General features: G+C 43.6%; 3 protein-coding genes across 4 annotated transcripts; 1 reads left to right on the top strand and 2 right to left on the bottom strand.

Moving 5' to 3' along the window:
* Positions 1 to 104: 104 nt before the first annotated feature.
* LOC127781519 (E3 ubiquitin-protein ligase IPI1-like) lies at positions 105 to 4,945 on the bottom strand. Of its 2 annotated transcripts, XM_052308481.1 has the most exons (6): positions 4,625 to 4,945; positions 3,360 to 3,523; positions 3,047 to 3,105; positions 1,684 to 1,709; positions 1,233 to 1,599; positions 105 to 910 (listed from the first exon to the last, which is right to left on the bottom strand). In XM_052308481.1, the coding sequence occupies exons 1-6, from the start codon at positions 4,779 to 4,781 to the stop codon at positions 403 to 405; spliced, it is 1,281 nt and encodes a 426-aa protein (XP_052164441.1). In that variant the 5' UTR covers positions 4,782 to 4,945; the 3' UTR covers positions 105 to 402. The 2 variants fall into 2 exon arrangements, with proteins under 2 accessions (XP_052164441.1, XP_052164442.1); XM_052308482.1 differs by lacking the exons at positions 3,047 to 3,105; positions 3,360 to 3,523; positions 4,625 to 4,945 and adding an exon at positions 2,092 to 3,040.
* Positions 4,946 to 6,397: 1,452 nt separating this feature from the next.
* Positions 6,398 to 7,471, bottom strand: LOC127781521 (uncharacterized). Its single transcript, XM_052308484.1, has one exon. The coding sequence runs from the start codon at positions 7,271 to 7,273 to the stop codon at positions 6,752 to 6,754; it is 522 nt and encodes a 173-aa protein (XP_052164444.1). The 5' UTR covers positions 7,274 to 7,471; the 3' UTR covers positions 6,398 to 6,751.
* A 5,235-nt stretch (positions 7,472 to 12,706) lies between these two features.
* Positions 12,707 to 16,117, top strand: LOC127781520 (probable protein S-acyltransferase 7). The gene is made up of 6 exons (XM_052308483.1): positions 12,707 to 12,870; positions 12,970 to 13,244; positions 14,006 to 14,188; positions 14,539 to 14,844; positions 14,982 to 15,215; positions 15,311 to 16,117. The coding sequence occupies exons 2-6, from the start codon at positions 13,137 to 13,139 to the stop codon at positions 15,752 to 15,754; spliced, it is 1,275 nt and encodes a 424-aa protein (XP_052164443.1). The 5' UTR covers positions 12,707 to 12,870; positions 12,970 to 13,136; the 3' UTR covers positions 15,755 to 16,117.
* The last annotated feature ends 726 nt before the right edge of the window (positions 16,118 to 16,843 follow it).

Here is a 16,843-nt window from a genome sequence, read left to right as displayed (position 1 = left end):
TTTTTGAACAAAGATCACCAAACAATTTTACTCAGCACTAGCAGTAGTAACTTACTATACATACGAAAACCAGCCACTAGACAGCTGCATCCAGACACATACGATTTGAGAGAAGCACCTGCATCAATGGCATCACAACTATGTTCAACGGCAACAATCGCTGCTTGGTACAGTTTAAGCTTATGTTTCCAAATAGTTTCTGCCCATTGCAACAAATGAGATAGGATAAAGCACAACCCTTAATCAAACCTAGGGCTGCCAGCTAGAAAACCCTAAATTTCGACAACAGAAGCAGCATCATTTCGTTCCTTGGAAACAGCAGCATCTGATTCCTCATTTTCTCTCGGAGCAAATAATTCCAACTAATTTTGAGATATACACAAACAACGAGGAAGATAACCTTTACAAGAATGGCGGCATCCTCTGGGGATGCATGGAATGATATCCACTATCTGGGTGGCTCTGCGGCATTCGCTCCCCGGTGGGTCTTCGAGTAAAGCCTCCATGTGTATGGTTCTGCATGGGATTGAAGGTGCCCCACCAGTGAGATTCACCGTCAGCTGGGATCCAGGGAAATGGGGTAAAGCCCTCCTGGCCCCACCCATATGGCCGATCAACAGGTCTAGAAACAGCCTCACCATCCGAGGAATTGCTCCTGTTCACAGGAGGAGCAAAGCCATGGTGTCCTCCAATCTCAGCTGAGGATGATGCTGCGATGAAAGATGTAATTGTTAAAGCCCTAGGCCTAGCCCTTCTAGATGTAGGGGGGAATGGGCTGCTCTGCAATGAGTGCATTGACTGTTGATACATGTGTCCCCTGGCACCATGACCATGGCCTCTAGTCTCGGCCATAACAGCTGGCACAGACCCTAATGGTGTAACCATATTGCTTCCGTTGCGAGGTGTGGGCCTGTAGTGTTAAACATTACAAGAGGTCAGCAAGGTGGTTAAGATGGCAAAACCTTAAAGAAAAATTGCCATGAGTTGCATTACCAAGCTATCATCTATATTCTTATCCTTAGAAATAGCCTACGGAATCATCAGGCAGACCAACAATTCTGGTTACAGTGCTTATAAATAACATATGCAAGTAGCCAAGTACTTAGGTTATCATTGGTCATCAGGCACTACACTATCTATGTACTGAAGCATCTGTACTTCTGAACATAATAGGGTGAATCTGTCTAGAATGTAGAAATAACAAGTTTTATGATGTTCCCATAATCTTATACCTGTGAACTAGGGGACGGTGATGTGCATATGGCCTTGTTCTCTGTTGGCTGCTGCTGTCATATCTCGGCAATCCTATACCAAATGGAGCTACAGAATGATCAGGAATGCCTGACACAGGAAGATTGCTCATATAGCGGTGGTCATTGTCATGATTTCTTGACTCTGTTGCATGGAAAACTTGTGTATTGCTCAAATCGTGGGCTGCATGGCCTTCCAAGCTAGTTGGATGCCGATGAAATGAACTGCTTTCGGCACCAGAACTAGAACTAGAAGGGACATGCACAGGATGGAGAAAACCACGCAGTGCAAGGTAAGGGCAAACAAGAGAACTGCTAGCAGCATTTGAATGATCTCCAACTGTATGATCTTCATGAAAGGAAAACAAAAAAGCAATGAACAAGATTGAAAATTGAAATCAAAGATGTTAAAAGTTCAAGTAGACATGCTTACAAGAAGTTTGTTCAGCTTCACCCTCCCTGCAAATAAAGTGGCAACTAAATTCAGAACTTGAAATTTTAAAATATACTCGTAATTCTTTTAGAAGAATCTGAGGTTCCAAATTCCAATCCATCATAGAGCAAACAACATAGATCTTGTAACACAGGAACTCCAGTAAATTACAACTAACCAGGGCTATGCACAAATACAGTGGACAAGACAAACATCTTGATATATATATTGTGCTGCCACTTCATTAAAAAAACAAGAGCCGAAATCTAATAACTGACAACAAAATCTAGACGACCATTAAAAAAAAGTGCTTGGTGAAAACTGCAAATCAACAAGCAGGGATGTAATTATGAACAGCTTAACATTAAACCTCATCCCATATCATGTGTAACAACTGAGTTGCCTTACGAATAGTGAAATGGTTGTTCTTGTTGCTTTGGGTATAGCATTGGTAGAACCATCTTCGGGGCATGCTTGGCCAGCTGGATCCAGGTTGGCTCCAAACAACCAGGAAATATCCTTAGCTGTTCGGGGCAGGTGGCTACCTTGGAAGCAGAAAGAGGAAGGTCGGAGGGTGGTAAAACAGGCATTGAAAGAAAAACACCTTTACTGGGTTGTGCATCATGGAAAATACTGAGATGGGCCAGTTCGCTTGGCAACTAAGTCCATAAATCCTTCTTGGCCCTACCCAATCACACTGGACACTTCAGACATGAGACCATCGAGGACCCAAGTGTTGGTGCAGTAGTCATTTTGTGCAGGGTACAACCATGCAGGTTGTCATCAAATCAATGGCATGTTTACTTGTTTTTGACAGGTTACTATTTATGACTTGGTAACTACTACCCCTGAGGCCCTGACCCAAAATATAGAAACCTAGTAATGAATGGGACGTCCTAGTAGTATGAATCTGGATAGGAGGTGTGTCCAGATTTGTAGTACTAGGATACGTCCCATCCAGCACTAGGTTTCTATATTATGGGACAGAGGGAGTACTTATGATCAATGCAAAATCAAGTCGTACCTACATATTTTAATAATAAAAGTTTATCATGGCCAGGTCTCCAACATTTCTATTTATGTTATTAGGTTTCTTCGTTTTAGGAAGATGAGTTAAACTCATCCTGTGGCATTGGCCTTTATTTTAGTGCTCACTGACACGAGTGCAGCAATCAAGAAGGCAGTACCATATAATCTATTTAAAAAACTAACACCAACATTTAATTACCAACATGACATACGACAAAACAGAATATTCTCTTACTAAAATTAGTACTATGACCAAATACCTGCTCTTGCTTGTAAATCATTAATTGCATATTCAATGACCCATACATATTGAGATAAGAAGAGACATGCTTACTCAAATACAGATGCTAGCTGGGTGAATCCACTAAAGGGGCACCATTGAAAACCAAATGGCTGTGAAACAGAATAATTAGAAACAGGAGACAGGTGAAATGATGTCATACTTGTCTACATACCAAAACTGAAACCTGTCTTTTGCAAGGGTAAATTGGATGCAAGGCTGCATGCAACTCATTAACATAAGACAAATAGCTCCAGAGCATATGATATGCAAAGTAATGAAACGTCATTATTTACAAAGGTTGAACAGGAATTGGCATGCCAATTTTTTTCCCTATATGCATATTAACTCTCAGCTGAACACTTACAATATCTGAGGTGATGTCATAGGTTTCACCAGTCACCCAGCCACCTATATCAATATCAGGAGATGGATGGTGGCCACTTGCGTAAAGCCAGCGGCCTTTCTCAATCTTCCGACAATTAGGGCATTGCATGGCCCCTTTTGCATTAAATGCCGATCCAATGCAGTCTAACAGGGAAAAAAATGTTAGTTTAACCATCTGTGAAGGGCGCCAAAGTTTATTTTTATACATGCATGAAGATGTACACAGATGAGGCTATGAATACATGCTTGGCTCATAAACGATCCCAAGCCAGAATTTGAAAAAAAAAACTACACAACAGCAATTTAAAACAAAATAAGTTATAAGTGGCTTTTCACAAAATATAAATTACATGATGCTTCCAGAAAAAGTTGAATTTGTTTAAAGATGGCTACAAATTCAAACAATTCTCTACATTGTATGAGCATAACATATTCATTTGCATGACCGCATGGTGTGTAGTTGTTACCATAGTTCGAAGATGATCAGGCTCATTCTAGAACAATGCATTAGTATGCATTGCATTATATGGTAAAAGCAAGAGATTAGCCATGGAACTTGAAAAGGTCTAATCTGGTGCCCGAATTCTATATGTGCCTTCTTATTCTAGTCCCTCTATTCCCTACATACAAGCATTGCTTGCACCATATGAAAGCATTGCACGCGATGTCCAGCCTACGATCAGCAAACCAAAGAGGCCTTATTTTCATATACACACCATGGATAACACATAGAAGCCATAGATCAAATTGAAACAGCAAGCACCAAAAGCTTACAGCTAGAACAATATCTCGTATTACCACTACAAATTCGCTCCTTTTTTGTGTTTCGACTGTCTGGCTGAGCAGAGATTGAGATGCCACTGTAGGCAATAGACTCAGCACCAACGCTGCCAAATCGCATCAATCGGCAAGGAATCGAACAAGTAAACCAACATAAATTCGCGTCAAATCCATGCTTAAAATTAAAATTACCGATTGACTAATGCCGCAATCCTTATGGTTTTTCTTTTTTTTTCCCCTCTCATTCCACTCCATCCTCCACACATCACATCTGCAGCTCTCCGCGAATTCAACCACACCGATCGCCCTAACTACAATTAAAATTTCTAACCACTCAAATTTCGCATCTACGTCAAACCACCCTCCGTGAGAATTGAGCCAACCCCGACCGTTCTCCCACAGATCCGGTCCAGAAACGTGCACGCCCGGGGAGAGCGCGGGAGCGGGAGCGGGGGGGAATCTGACCTAGGTGGAACTCGTGCCCGCATTGCAGCCTGGCGACGGACCTGCCCCCGGCCACCACCGGATCCAGGCAGATGGAGCACGACGCGCCTCCTCCTCCTCCTCCTCCTCCTCCTCCTCCCTCGGGCGGCGGCGGCGGCGGCGACCTCTCCAGATCCATCACCGCCTGCCTCTCTCTCGCTCGCTCGCGGGAGAGGAGAGGAGAGGAGAGCAGAGGTGAGCTCGTGGAAGAGGAGAGAGAGGAAGGGAAATGGGGAGGTGTGTCCAAAGGAAGGAAGGAAGGGAGAGATGAAGAAGATGGAGGGAGGGAGGAACTAGGAAGAAACGATGGGGGATTATTTAGAATTAGAATGGGTAAATGATGTGTTTGTATCTATCTAATCTCATTTTTATATCCTAATTGGGAGTGTAATTTTTGACATGTGTTTGTTGTTTTTGTTGTTGGGTTTTTTTTTTTTGGGTGTGTGTGGTGATGAGGTTTGTTTTTGTGGGGATGGATGTGCTTGGTCGTTGTGGTGTTAGTAAACGGTGAACGGTGTTATTTTTAGCTTGTCTAAAGTGGATGTGAGCATCAAAGTAGTATCGAAGTTTCAAGTAATATTTTCATTTCATGAGCCGGATTACTTGTGAGGCTATTTCTTGCAGGATATTTAGGCCCTCAATGTTTGCGCATATACAGATAATATGTTATTCAAGGTATTAACAAAATAATAATAGTTTGTGAGTAGATTTTGTATATATACCCTTAACGATTTAGAAACCAATGCTACAAAATAAACTTCAATGAAAAACTTTCAAATCATCTTCAAAATTAAGTTTTGAAATTAAATTTTTAGCAACAATTGGTTTCATATAAGGCAAACGATGGGGGACTTATATTGTGCTCCCCACATACTATGTAACATAAGATCAGATAACTAGATAGTACATCTACAATTGAGGGCACTACTGATAAACGTGGTCTTTCGGCTAGCTCCACAAGGTGGTGGGCTAGCTGACCTGTGTTCGAAATATCACCCTTTCTAATTATTTGATATTAGGTTATTCCCTAATATTCGCGTTTTTAATTCAGGGCACTACTAATACTTCTTTTGTTCCACCCTTAATTTCTTGTCTACTAGCCCTTCTATAACTTTTTATTAAAAGATCAGCATATTCTTTTTACTTTTTAAACCCTATAATAACAAAAAACAATATCTACGTATATAACCCTAACCTACTAGCGGAACCACATGTCAGTCATCCTACCCCATTTTTTCCCTTCCCTTGCCTCTCCTCTCTCTCCATTTCTGTGGGCATCTTCTCCTGCCTCAGTGCCTTCCTCACCTCCCTCTGCCTCTTCCCCTTCGTGAACCAAGCTCGGCGGTGCGCACTAAAGCTCGACAGTGGCGGATTGAGCTCCGATGGCACGGACCAAGCTCCGGTAGCGGGATCAAGGTCAATGGTGGCAAATTGAGCTTTGGAGGCGGGACCGAGCTCTGGGGACGTGGATCGAGGTCATTGTTGCTGGTAGGCTCCTCCCCTGTCATGCTTGTTCTCCCTTCCGCAATCCTATCTACCGTTGGTGCTCGAGGCTCTGTGTTAGAGTTGGGTTGGGTTAGTGTTGGAGGGAAGGGGAGAAGGGACCATGTCATAGGGCCTTGATTGCAGTCAGATCATCCGTGCCTTTGCGGGTTAGGGATGAGGGGCTTTGCAGGGGCACCGCAGGTGCCGACATGAAGGGGAATCTCCTAGCTGACAGAGTGGAGGTGAATTCCATATCACTGTACTATGAATGGCCTTAGGCATGAGACATGATTTTTATAAGAGTAAATTGCATTCACAATATATCATTTAGTGGATGGGTGTAATTTATAGTATAGTAACTTGATAAGTAAGCATGCTTGGAAGGTGATTGCAATCCACTATAAGAAAGCATGATTCTTGTAAGAACAAAAGATCAGAACAGGGATTAGAGCCAGTGGTAGATGACCCACCACTGATCAATTTGCCTCAGCCAAATTAATTCAATCTAAAGCAAAAAAAAAAACAAATCAAAGCTAAAATATCACACGCTGAAATTAATTCCAGACATGATAAATCTTCAGGGTAACTAATTAATGGACTAATCCACCATCACCGACGGGTTAACTAAAAGCTCCGGCGGTTGGCGGCCATGCGGTGGCGGACTCGCCGTATGAACATGTCGGCGGCGTGGTCGATCTCCTCCTCCATGTCGAACTCCTCCCCGTCCCCCTCCCGCCGCCTCCTGATCACCTCCATCACCGACACGGCCTCCTCGCCGCCGCCCTCGCCGTCGTCGTCGTCGTCGAACATCGAGTGTGTCCAGTCGGGGTAGCGCGCGCCGTCGTCGTCGTCGACTTCTTGGAACAAGGTGGCCAGCTCGGAGAGGCCAGCGACGTCGTCGAGCGTCATCTGCTCGTCGTCGTCCTCCGCCGCTGGGAGTCGGCCGCCGTCCGGCGCAGCCGCCGCCGGCGGCGGAGCGTTGCCCGGCATGAGCGCGCGAAGGTGGTGCGAGATCGCACCGACCACCGCCGTCCTGCGGCGGAGCGAGGCGAGGAAGAGGAGCCTCGCCCTGAGCACGCTGGCCTTCCCCCTCAGCGCCACCACCGCCTTCCTCAAGAACTCGGCCACCTTTCTCATCTTCTTCATGGCTAGTAGATCGATCAAAGCTAGACTAACTCTCTTTTCCAGATGATGCCAAATGCAACAAACAAAAGAGAAGAGAAAACAAGATTGTTCTATAGATGATCAGGAGACAAGAAATCACTAATCAGTTTCAGATGTGTAGTACATTACTGAACTGAACTGAACTGAACTGTACTTTGTATAGATGAGACAGCAAGAGGGTTCAGGTTCAGAGACATGTGCCTTGTCCTAAGGGCACATGAGTTCATTTATAGAGGAGAGAAAGTCTCAGCAAACAGGTGGGATTAGTGTGCATGCAACCTGTCATTAAGCAGTCCAAAACTTCAGATTAAGCAAGGAAACTTTTGGAGGCAGAGATAAAAAGCAAAAGGCTCGACATATACCAATTAGAGAAGCATTGTTATATTGGACTTTGACACCAAAAGCTAAGGACACCTGTTCCCAAGATCTCACATTATCTATACTGGTTTTGCATTGAGGGTTCACCATATGGCAATTCAATTAAATTTCTATTGTTGATTTAGTTACTTAAAGCCAAAGGATGCATATTACTAATACTAGTCCACTAAAGGCATTATTTTTTTCACTTATACTTATGCTTATCGGCTAAAATTTAATTTTTCAACCTTAAATTTGGAGCTGATTTTGCCCTTTTTTTCTTCGAAGTTTATTTTCAGCCTTTGCTTTTAAATCGTTAAGAACACATATATAAAAGTTTTATTCACAAATTACTTTTCAGCAGCCCAGTTGATTAATTATTTAATTTTTTTAGATAATTGATTAAACTGGCCTCTACATCTAAAGGATGCACAGTCTAATTATTTAATAGCGTGTTTCATTGTGATTCATGCCAAGATAAAAAACTACACCTTTCATTTTGCTTTGTGCTTTGGATGAATTAAGCAGACTATTATAAAGTGGCTTAATTATCTGACCACCCCAATTTGCTGCTTACGTGAAGCCATGACCTACTGCATGCTGATCACATCTTCGATACGTTTCGATCGATCAGCGTACATAACATGCCTGCCTAACTGCATTCCTTTATCTGATTCGTGTTGCACTTTTCTGTAGCTCCATATGTATCTGAACTCTGATGCAAATCATTGGTCTGCTCCATTGTCAGCAACAAGCTAGAACACCACCGTATCTGGAGCTTGCTTAGTGCAGCAGTAAAGGTGATCACATATAGCAGCAACCATACATAAACATGTGTGTTTTGCATGCTCTGAATTATAAGAAAATTCTTCCTTTCAAGCATGTATGTCTCTGAATTTGTTTTTTCAATTTCAAGCAGTAATTTTGGGTGACATGTTTTATCTTCGCCAAATTTTGGCTTCTGTTTTGGATCAAGTTGGTGATATATCTTCTACTTTGGAGATGATGATGATGGTGCATGGAAAGGGGGAAGAGTTGCAAATGCTTGTACGACAAAGAGTTCCCTGCATGTGTACGTTTGTCGAATGAGATAGAGCAGATCAAGTTCTTCAGCTGTAAAGGAGAAAAGGTGGTTGAGGCATTGCGTAGGAGAGTTTAACTCTATCTCTCTCCCCCGCGTCGCTCTCGCGCGGGCGGCTCGGGAGGCGAAAAACCCTAGCCGCCCGCGCCTCCCCTCTTCCCCCCACCTCGCCGCCGCCGGAGCTCACCGGCGGCGAAGCCGGCAGCGAGCAGGGATGGCAGCGGCGAGGCCCCTCTCTTCTTGGCGTCTTCTTCCTTGGCGCAACGTGGACGGGACGAACGATGAAGACCCCCACCGCGGTCGGAGTTGGCGACGTCGACGTCAGGGCGGTGTGGGGAGGCGGCGGATCTGGAGTCCCCAAGTCCGGATCCGGCCATCCTCGCCTGAATCTCGGCGCGAGGCGGCTAGGGGCGGCGGTGGCGGCTCGGCAGCGCTGTCGCGGCTCGGCGACGGTGGCAGCTCGGCGGCGGTGGCGGCGGTGCCGGCCTGGACGCGGAGGCGGATGCGGTCGGGGTGCATGGCGGCGGCGTGCGGCCGAACCGTGCGGCGGCGGCGGCTCGGCGGTTGGGAGCGGCGGCGGCAGCGGTTGGGAGCAGCAGCGGTGGCAGCTCGGGAGCGTGGCCCGCCCCATGCTGGCGGCGGTGCTGGCGTTGGTCAGCGCCCTGCCACCTCCCCCGCCCCCGCCTCCGCTTTCGCTGCTGCCGGGCCCTATGGCGTGGCTAGGCCTTGACGGTCGGGCAGCCGGGCTGCCGCGGTGCCCTTAGCGGCCAGGTAGCGGCGCAGCGCGGCTAGGTGGGGCAAGGAGGCCGGACAAAGGGGGCGCCGGCGGGTGGCGCCGGAGCCGGAGCGGCAGCGTTTTCGGCATTGGTGCAGGCCCAGATGGCAGTGCAAAGGGAGTTGGCGGCGGTGGGTTGTTTTCCTCATTGTTGATCGGCACCCTCGCCCTTCCTAGAGCTCCTCCCCTTCTTTGTGGGGAGTTTCTAGGCTGGATTGAGGCGGCAGTTTGTCAGTGGGGGAAGCTCAGGCCGCTGAAGTAATGCCACCTAGTCCCGGGTTCTCCTTCGGCCAGATTTGGCGAGGAGGCCGGCGGGTGGTTGAACGGAGGGGTCCTAGGTCAGCTCTTAGGGATGGTGGTTCGATGAAGTCGGCCGACGGAGGGGCGTCGGTTCGGGTGTGGCGGAAGCCATGTGCCGCCGATGTTCAAATGGTGGATTCGGATTGGGTAACGGACCACGGCGATATGGGGTTCCGAGCGAAAGCTTAGCCCAATTTCTTTGGGCCAACAGTGACTTCGCCTTCAGGCATGGTAACCCTCCTGAGGGCACTGTTGAGGTACCCTTCCTCCCTCGGCAAGGAGCTCTGGGTGAAAACCTTGTCCAGTTCTTTGGACGGATGACGACGACGTCTTTCAGCGTCGTGACCCTCGTGAGGGCGTCGTTTTAGAGTCTTCTTGTCGTGGTGGTGTTGTTGGCCCGGTGGCGATCGGTCTCGCATAGCGATGGCCGGTTCGGTGCTTGGCTTCCCTCTCTATAGCGTGTGTTTAGGCGGTTGGCACATGGTTCGGGGCGTGTGCTCTGGTGCACATCCTTCCTCGACAGCCAGCTGTCGATGTAAAACTTTTCTTGTAACCTTTTCTTCCATCTTAATTACATTGAATGACCTCCTTCGGTCATTCCGGCAAAAAAGAGGAGAAAAGGTGAAAGGAAGTGGTTACAATTATCTACTCGGGTACTTCCTTGCTAAGTAGCATGATGTTTTTTTCTACACGTATTTAAAGCAGTTGTGCTGACTACTGACCCAAAGACAGATATTTTGGGCATTTTGAGAACATTTTTCACCTAAAATGGTTTGAGCATGTGGTCTTGTTCCTTTTAGGATGAGTACCACAATTTTCATGAACAATTAGTATGCAGATTTATGTACTTACAAAGCTATATTATGCTGTGACTATTCAAGTAATCTCTAAATACATGCTTAGATGTTGGAACTAACATGTGTTTGTTTTTCCTTTTCTGTAAGAGCTCTGTTTATATTTCTTCTCAAAGCTGGATCATAGAGATCTCTATCTAAAGAAACATCATATGGAGGATAGAAAACATCTGTTTTCTTGATTTGGGTCTTTCCAAGCAGGCCTAATTTTGTTTTTCTACAAAATGACCAATGTCCATTTAGCAATAACATATGTTCACTGTTTCCTGGTCTTTGCCCTTCTTTCAAGTGCCTGTTAGGCTTTCCAGGAAGAAATAAGACTTATTAATCAAAAAGCATTAGCACTATAGACACTTAATTCTCCCTTAACAATGACAACCTGCACTTTCACCAGCTTAATTTGTCCACGTCACCTCTCAAAAAAGAAAAGGTTAGTTCAACCAGAGAACAATCTATAACATCTTGGACATTGTGGTTCATTCAGCCAATCCATATGTGGAATTGTGGATTGTGGTAGCAAGAGAAGGCCTTTGCAACTCAATTCTTATGTACTCGTTGGCTTATCAGCCGCAACTAAAATTTGAATTTTAAAACTTAATAGAGTTGATTTTAAAACTTATCTTAGTCATCTTTTTTTTTTCAACCTTAGCTTTTAAATTGCTAATAGTATATATAATTTTTTTTATTTGAACTTTTTTTGGTTCCCTCATTCTTTTTTCAACGGCTTATCAGTCATAGCTTCTGTTCCTGAAGGCAATTCATCATAGATGGACAGAAATCTTACTTTTGTCCTGTTCATTCCGAGCGTTATACAATAGTAGTACTAAAACACAGTGTCCACTAGCCGATAACCACGGCACTTGTTGCAAGAAAGAGCACTTGACTGATGATGCTTTTGACTATATGCTTTTGTCTTCCTTTTTTTTTTCCCTCCCTCTGTAGAGGTTTGAATTAAAGTGTGAAAGGTGAGTAATGTAATGGAAAACAAACCTAAGTGTAATGAAAAAAAAGTTTGGTACTCACTTTGACTGTAAATACCAATCGTTTTAGACTTGTGCGCGTAAATTAAGGAAACCACTCAAATGACTCAAATTTGCTTCATTTATTATATCATATCTTTTCTACGCACCATTTGTTCATGAGGGGTAGCATTTATTTAGCAAGGTCAAATACGGAATAACAGACTCGGATTTTCTTTTATTTATATCGCATCGAAAATGATGTGTCATTTATTTGTGTGAGAGAGAGGTAGCATTTATTTAACAATGTCAAATAGTACGAAATAATAGTTGCAAAAGTGCCTGGAAGGCTGGAAGTCCCGAAATGACTTGCATTTAGCAAAATAATTGAGAAGGTGAAAACAACATTCATAATCTGAGGGAGTAATATTTTCCTAGTGGCATCGTATACTAGTACTATGATTTATCAAATTAGGTTGGATGATGGTGTACAATGCAACTTGCACTGCAACCAAAGCTTGTTCCCTTTGCCTTTTCTTTACAAAAAACACACTGCTCTGAGTTCATGTCCTCATGGAGGCCAACAAGTTTGCCGCCTTTTTTTTAGCAGCTTATCTTCCTATGTCTTTTCCAACTCAGGTTCCTTCCATCTTTTTTCCTTGCACGCTTGCAAGCACTACTTTACCATTTCTTGAGGATGAAAATGCAAATAATTTACTGCAAACGGCTACTAGTAATCTACTCCCTCCTTTTCAAATTGATCATTATATAATAGAATTTAAAATCTCTTAAATTGATCATTGTATAACCATATGGAGATGGATTTCATTAGAATACAATTAATATAGCATGAAAGAATATGTGCATGTTAAGGTGTAATTGGCATGGTGTTTTAATCGATGTATACATTATGGGAGAACATATGCATGGTGTCTTAGATTGATGTGATTTAAATTATCTCTGTCTTGGTGCATAAATATATATATGATGATCGATTTGAGAATGAAGGGTATCATACAGAAATAGATAGTTTCTGGGGGGTTGAAATGAAAAAGAGGCAGTTCAGTTCAGTCTTCAGAAATTCAGAGCCAGTGGAAATCATTCCACTCCCCTTCAAAACTCGAGTCTTTGGCTTCTTCCTTCTTGCGATCCCAAGGTGACATCACCACCACGCGCCGCCGATCCTCTCGCCGCCTCGAGCTCTCGAGCTCTCGTCCCCCATTGCTTCCGGAGAAGCGGACCTTGTTCTCGAGGTAGGTCTCGCCGTCTCGCGCCGACTCGTTCCATGCGAGTCCCATCTCCTCTCTTGCTGGGATCCGTGAGAGCCGCCTGATTCTTTCTTGATCTTGCAGGTGGTGGGGTGGGTGCCCATTTCGTCAAATCTCGGAATCTTTGAGGTTTTCTCGTGACCTGGGTTTTGCCTTTGGGACGCTGAAGATTTGGGGTTTTGCGAGTTCGATGAGGCTGCTTTGGTGAGCTTGTGGGGGGGTTCTTGGGGACAGTCTTTGCAGGTGTGGAGATGGAAGGGAGGATGCAGGGGAAGGCGCCGCTGTCGGATTCCAACCGGCGGATCATGGACACCGACGCGCCGCCGCGGCGGGTGTACCAGGCGTGGAAGGGGAGCAATGTAAGGAACTTCTTGCTTATTATACTCTTTATTGGTTTGTGATTCTGCAATTTTATGATAAAATTGGTGAATTAAGGGGGAGATAAATCCATGTTTTCTGTGACTCTGTTGAGTGTTGACTGGTATGATGGTGTTAATACATAGGTGCCATTAGATGTTGGGGGTTTTAATAATGGTATCTGAGAATTTGGTCAAGTGGTCATAATGGTGTGGATACTAGGTGCCATAAAGGGTTAAGGTACAGAAGACATGTGTGTGTCAACTGTTTAGGTGTTTGTTGATGTGTGCTGTCAAGTACCATGACATACATGAGATGTTTCGTTCTCATGGAGACTATCATACTGAGAGTGATAGATGGTAGGCATTGATGCATTTATGCATCTTCTTTATAAACACATCAATAATTGGAGCTCTGATGTATATGATATTTATTGGCTACAAAAAATGAGTGAGAAATAGAAATGGAAACTTTAGAGGACTTCTTTTTTATAAACTTGACTGATGCGTATTTTCCTAACCCGGATACTGGCATATTCATATGTTTTCAGGTTAATAAACTCATCTATTTTTGTTCTCTTTATGTACTAGCATGGACTTATTAGATTCATTTCTAAAGATTAGAGATGCAGTTCTTATTAAATACAAGTGGAAATTGGAGTTTAATTAATAACTATATTCCCTTTTTAGCTTTTTATGGTATTGTCTTCTTCTTAATGCTTCTATAGGAAAAGAATTCATGTGTTCTTTGTTTGTTCTTGCAGATATTTTTCCTTGGAGGGAGACTTATTTTTGGGCCTGATGTGAGGTCACTCCTACTCACAGTGTGTTTAATTGTAATTCCAGTGATTCTCTTTGCTGCTGTTATTTCTGGACAGCTCGCCCATGAGTACCACAACCAAATTGGAGGTTGGGTTGCATCAGTAGCTATCATCTTTACAGCATATGTAAGTTTGTGAGACAAGTACATACAGTCAACTACACAACCATTATAGATCGTTTTTATTCCTTTTCGGAAATTTAAAGTCATCTCTCATAGACCTACCACAGCCATGCTGATGCACCATGATAATAATCACATTCTTGTCATATGTTACAAATCTTTCTTAAGAATATCTTGTCATATCATCCTCTAGGAGCATCACTCCTTTGCATTTTTTTCACCATGTTTAGGATAACGCAATCCATAGGGCACTAGGATAGAAGGTCATATTAATTGTATATTTATGGGAAGCAGGATGGCAGCTGCGTCTGTAATTTGGCAATATAACCAATCTACTGTTGCTCTTATGTGCAGATTATTGTCCTTCTGCTTCTCACATCTGGCCGGGATCCTGGAATTATTCCTCGAAATGCTCATCCACCAGAACCTGAAGATGTTGGTGAATCCTCCAACTTATCAGAGTGGCCAGGTGGTCAACATGGTTCGACGGGTTTACCTCTCACCAAAGATGTTCTTGTTAATGGTGTTTTAGTCAAGGTCAAATATTGCCATACATGTATGCTATATCGTCCACCAAGGTGCTCCCATTGCTCAATCTGCAACAACTGTGTTGAACGTTTTGATCACCACTGCCCTTGGGTAGGCCAATGCATTGGAAAGGTATATATTACTTTGTGTCAACGAGATCACTGGCTGTATTATTTTCTCGTAATGTTTAGGGTGTATTGGTCTGCTACAAAATACTAGTAATAATCATGCATTATTCTACTAATTTATGCCTTTTGATTATCTTGCAGAGAAACTACCGATTCTTCTTTATGTTTGTGTCTTCAACAACTTTACTATGCGTATATGTGTTTGCATTCTGCTGGGTCGATCTCAGGATAATAATGGACACACATAGATGCAAATTAGGGAGAGCTATCATGAAATCTCCTGTCTCTGGCATTCTCATATTATACACATTTATCGCTGTGTGGTTTGTTGGAGGGTTGACCTCATTCCACCTCTACTTGATTTCTACCAATCAGGTGAGTGTTTCTTCAGTACATGTACAAATTAGGTTTATTTACAATTTATGTACAAGCTACCGTATTCAATGCTCATCCAATATTAATAATTGCAGACAACTTATGAGAACTTCCGATACCGCTACGATAGGAAAACAAATCCTCACAACCGTGGACTGGTCCAGAATTTCATTGAGATCCTGTGTTCAAGAATCCCCAGCTCCAGAAACAACTTCAGGGCAAAAGTAAAGGAAGATTCTGCCACCTTCACCTCATCACTTGGTATGGGGCGGGCAATAAGTCCGCCGAAGATGAGTGTGGACCTTGAGATGGGAATGAAAAGGCAAACTGTGGCCATGGAAGAACTGGAAGACTTACACAGCCAAATCGGCAGTGCTATGGGACTGGAGCGATGCGGCACTGAACCCCCACATATTGTCGGTCGAAAGGGCTGCTCTGAAATCGCAACCGACATAGAAGCATTTGCTGAAGAGTTTGGCCTGGAACAAAGGTTCACTGAGAGGAAGAAGATTGAGCAACGTACAAGTCATAATCCATAGCAGATTCCTCCCAATCCTTCTATAACCTTCAGAACCTCAACTAAAAGCGGCAAAATCTTGGGAGGAAAGAAAAGTAGGACAAATGTTAGATGATATATTAGTTTTCTCGGCTGAAATTTCCAGCCAATTTTTCTGTCTTGAGCAACTGGTGTTGTTTGTACATCAAGTGGTTAGTGTTTAACAATACAGACATGGTGAAGCATTGAAGCCAAAGGTTTTGCTGTACTTCTGGAATGCTGGGTCTATGTACTGTGAGTCCATCTGCTGTGCTGTATATTTGGCAGTGTGCTACTGAATTTGTATTGAAGTCATAGCCAGAAACATTGATCAGCGAAGTGTATTCTATTGATCAAATTTCCTCTACCCATTTCCCTTGATAATATATTGCATCAACTAGGTAACAACAAAAAGAAAGAATTTCAAATTTGTAATTGAACTGCATAGTCTCATTAACACATATTCTCACAGCAACATATCAATATATTCGCAACTTATGTGGTTGTCATTGTTAGACACGTGAAGTATGCAGAGGAATGTGAGAATGTCAAATTAGACTATGGTTCATGGCCTTTCCTGTTCCATGCAAGGATTTGCTTTGCTGCTACCTGTATGCTCTTGGCTCTTTGCTCCTTGCCAGGGTCAACTTTGTGATAGCAACCGGCCTGAAGATTTTGCAGAATCTCCAAAAGCATTAACTTTCTTGGATGCCTCATGCAACTGTTATCTGAAAGCTACTTATCCAAATCTTTTGTAGTTACTTTCACAGGTATTACCTATACATGGTTTTCCCTCATGCCTCAGCTTTAGTGATGCAGGCTCCGGCTGCATGTTAGTGCACTTTTCTATAACAAACACAAGATAATTCTGATTTAGTGTTCTGGATGAAGATTTTATTATAATGTAAACATGTTATATGCAAATTATCATCTTGCACCTTCCATATTATCTTCTCTAAAATACTGTGAAGAGGAGATGAAGCATTCACCAAGATCACTCATCACTGCTCACTAATTATGCTGTACTGCCTCTACAAGATAAATATTCTTGGTGCTGTCCAAAGTCCAAGCTCCTAAAGTAAGAGACTCCAGC

Source organism: Oryza glaberrima, chromosome 8 (assembly GCF_000147395.1).
Source record: "Oryza glaberrima chromosome 8, OglaRS2, whole genome shotgun sequence".
Classification (NCBI taxonomy): domain Eukaryota; kingdom Viridiplantae; phylum Streptophyta; class Magnoliopsida; order Poales; family Poaceae; genus Oryza; species Oryza glaberrima.
The sequence above is the reverse complement of the archived record's forward strand: the minus strand, read 5'-3'. Positions and strand labels throughout refer to the sequence as shown.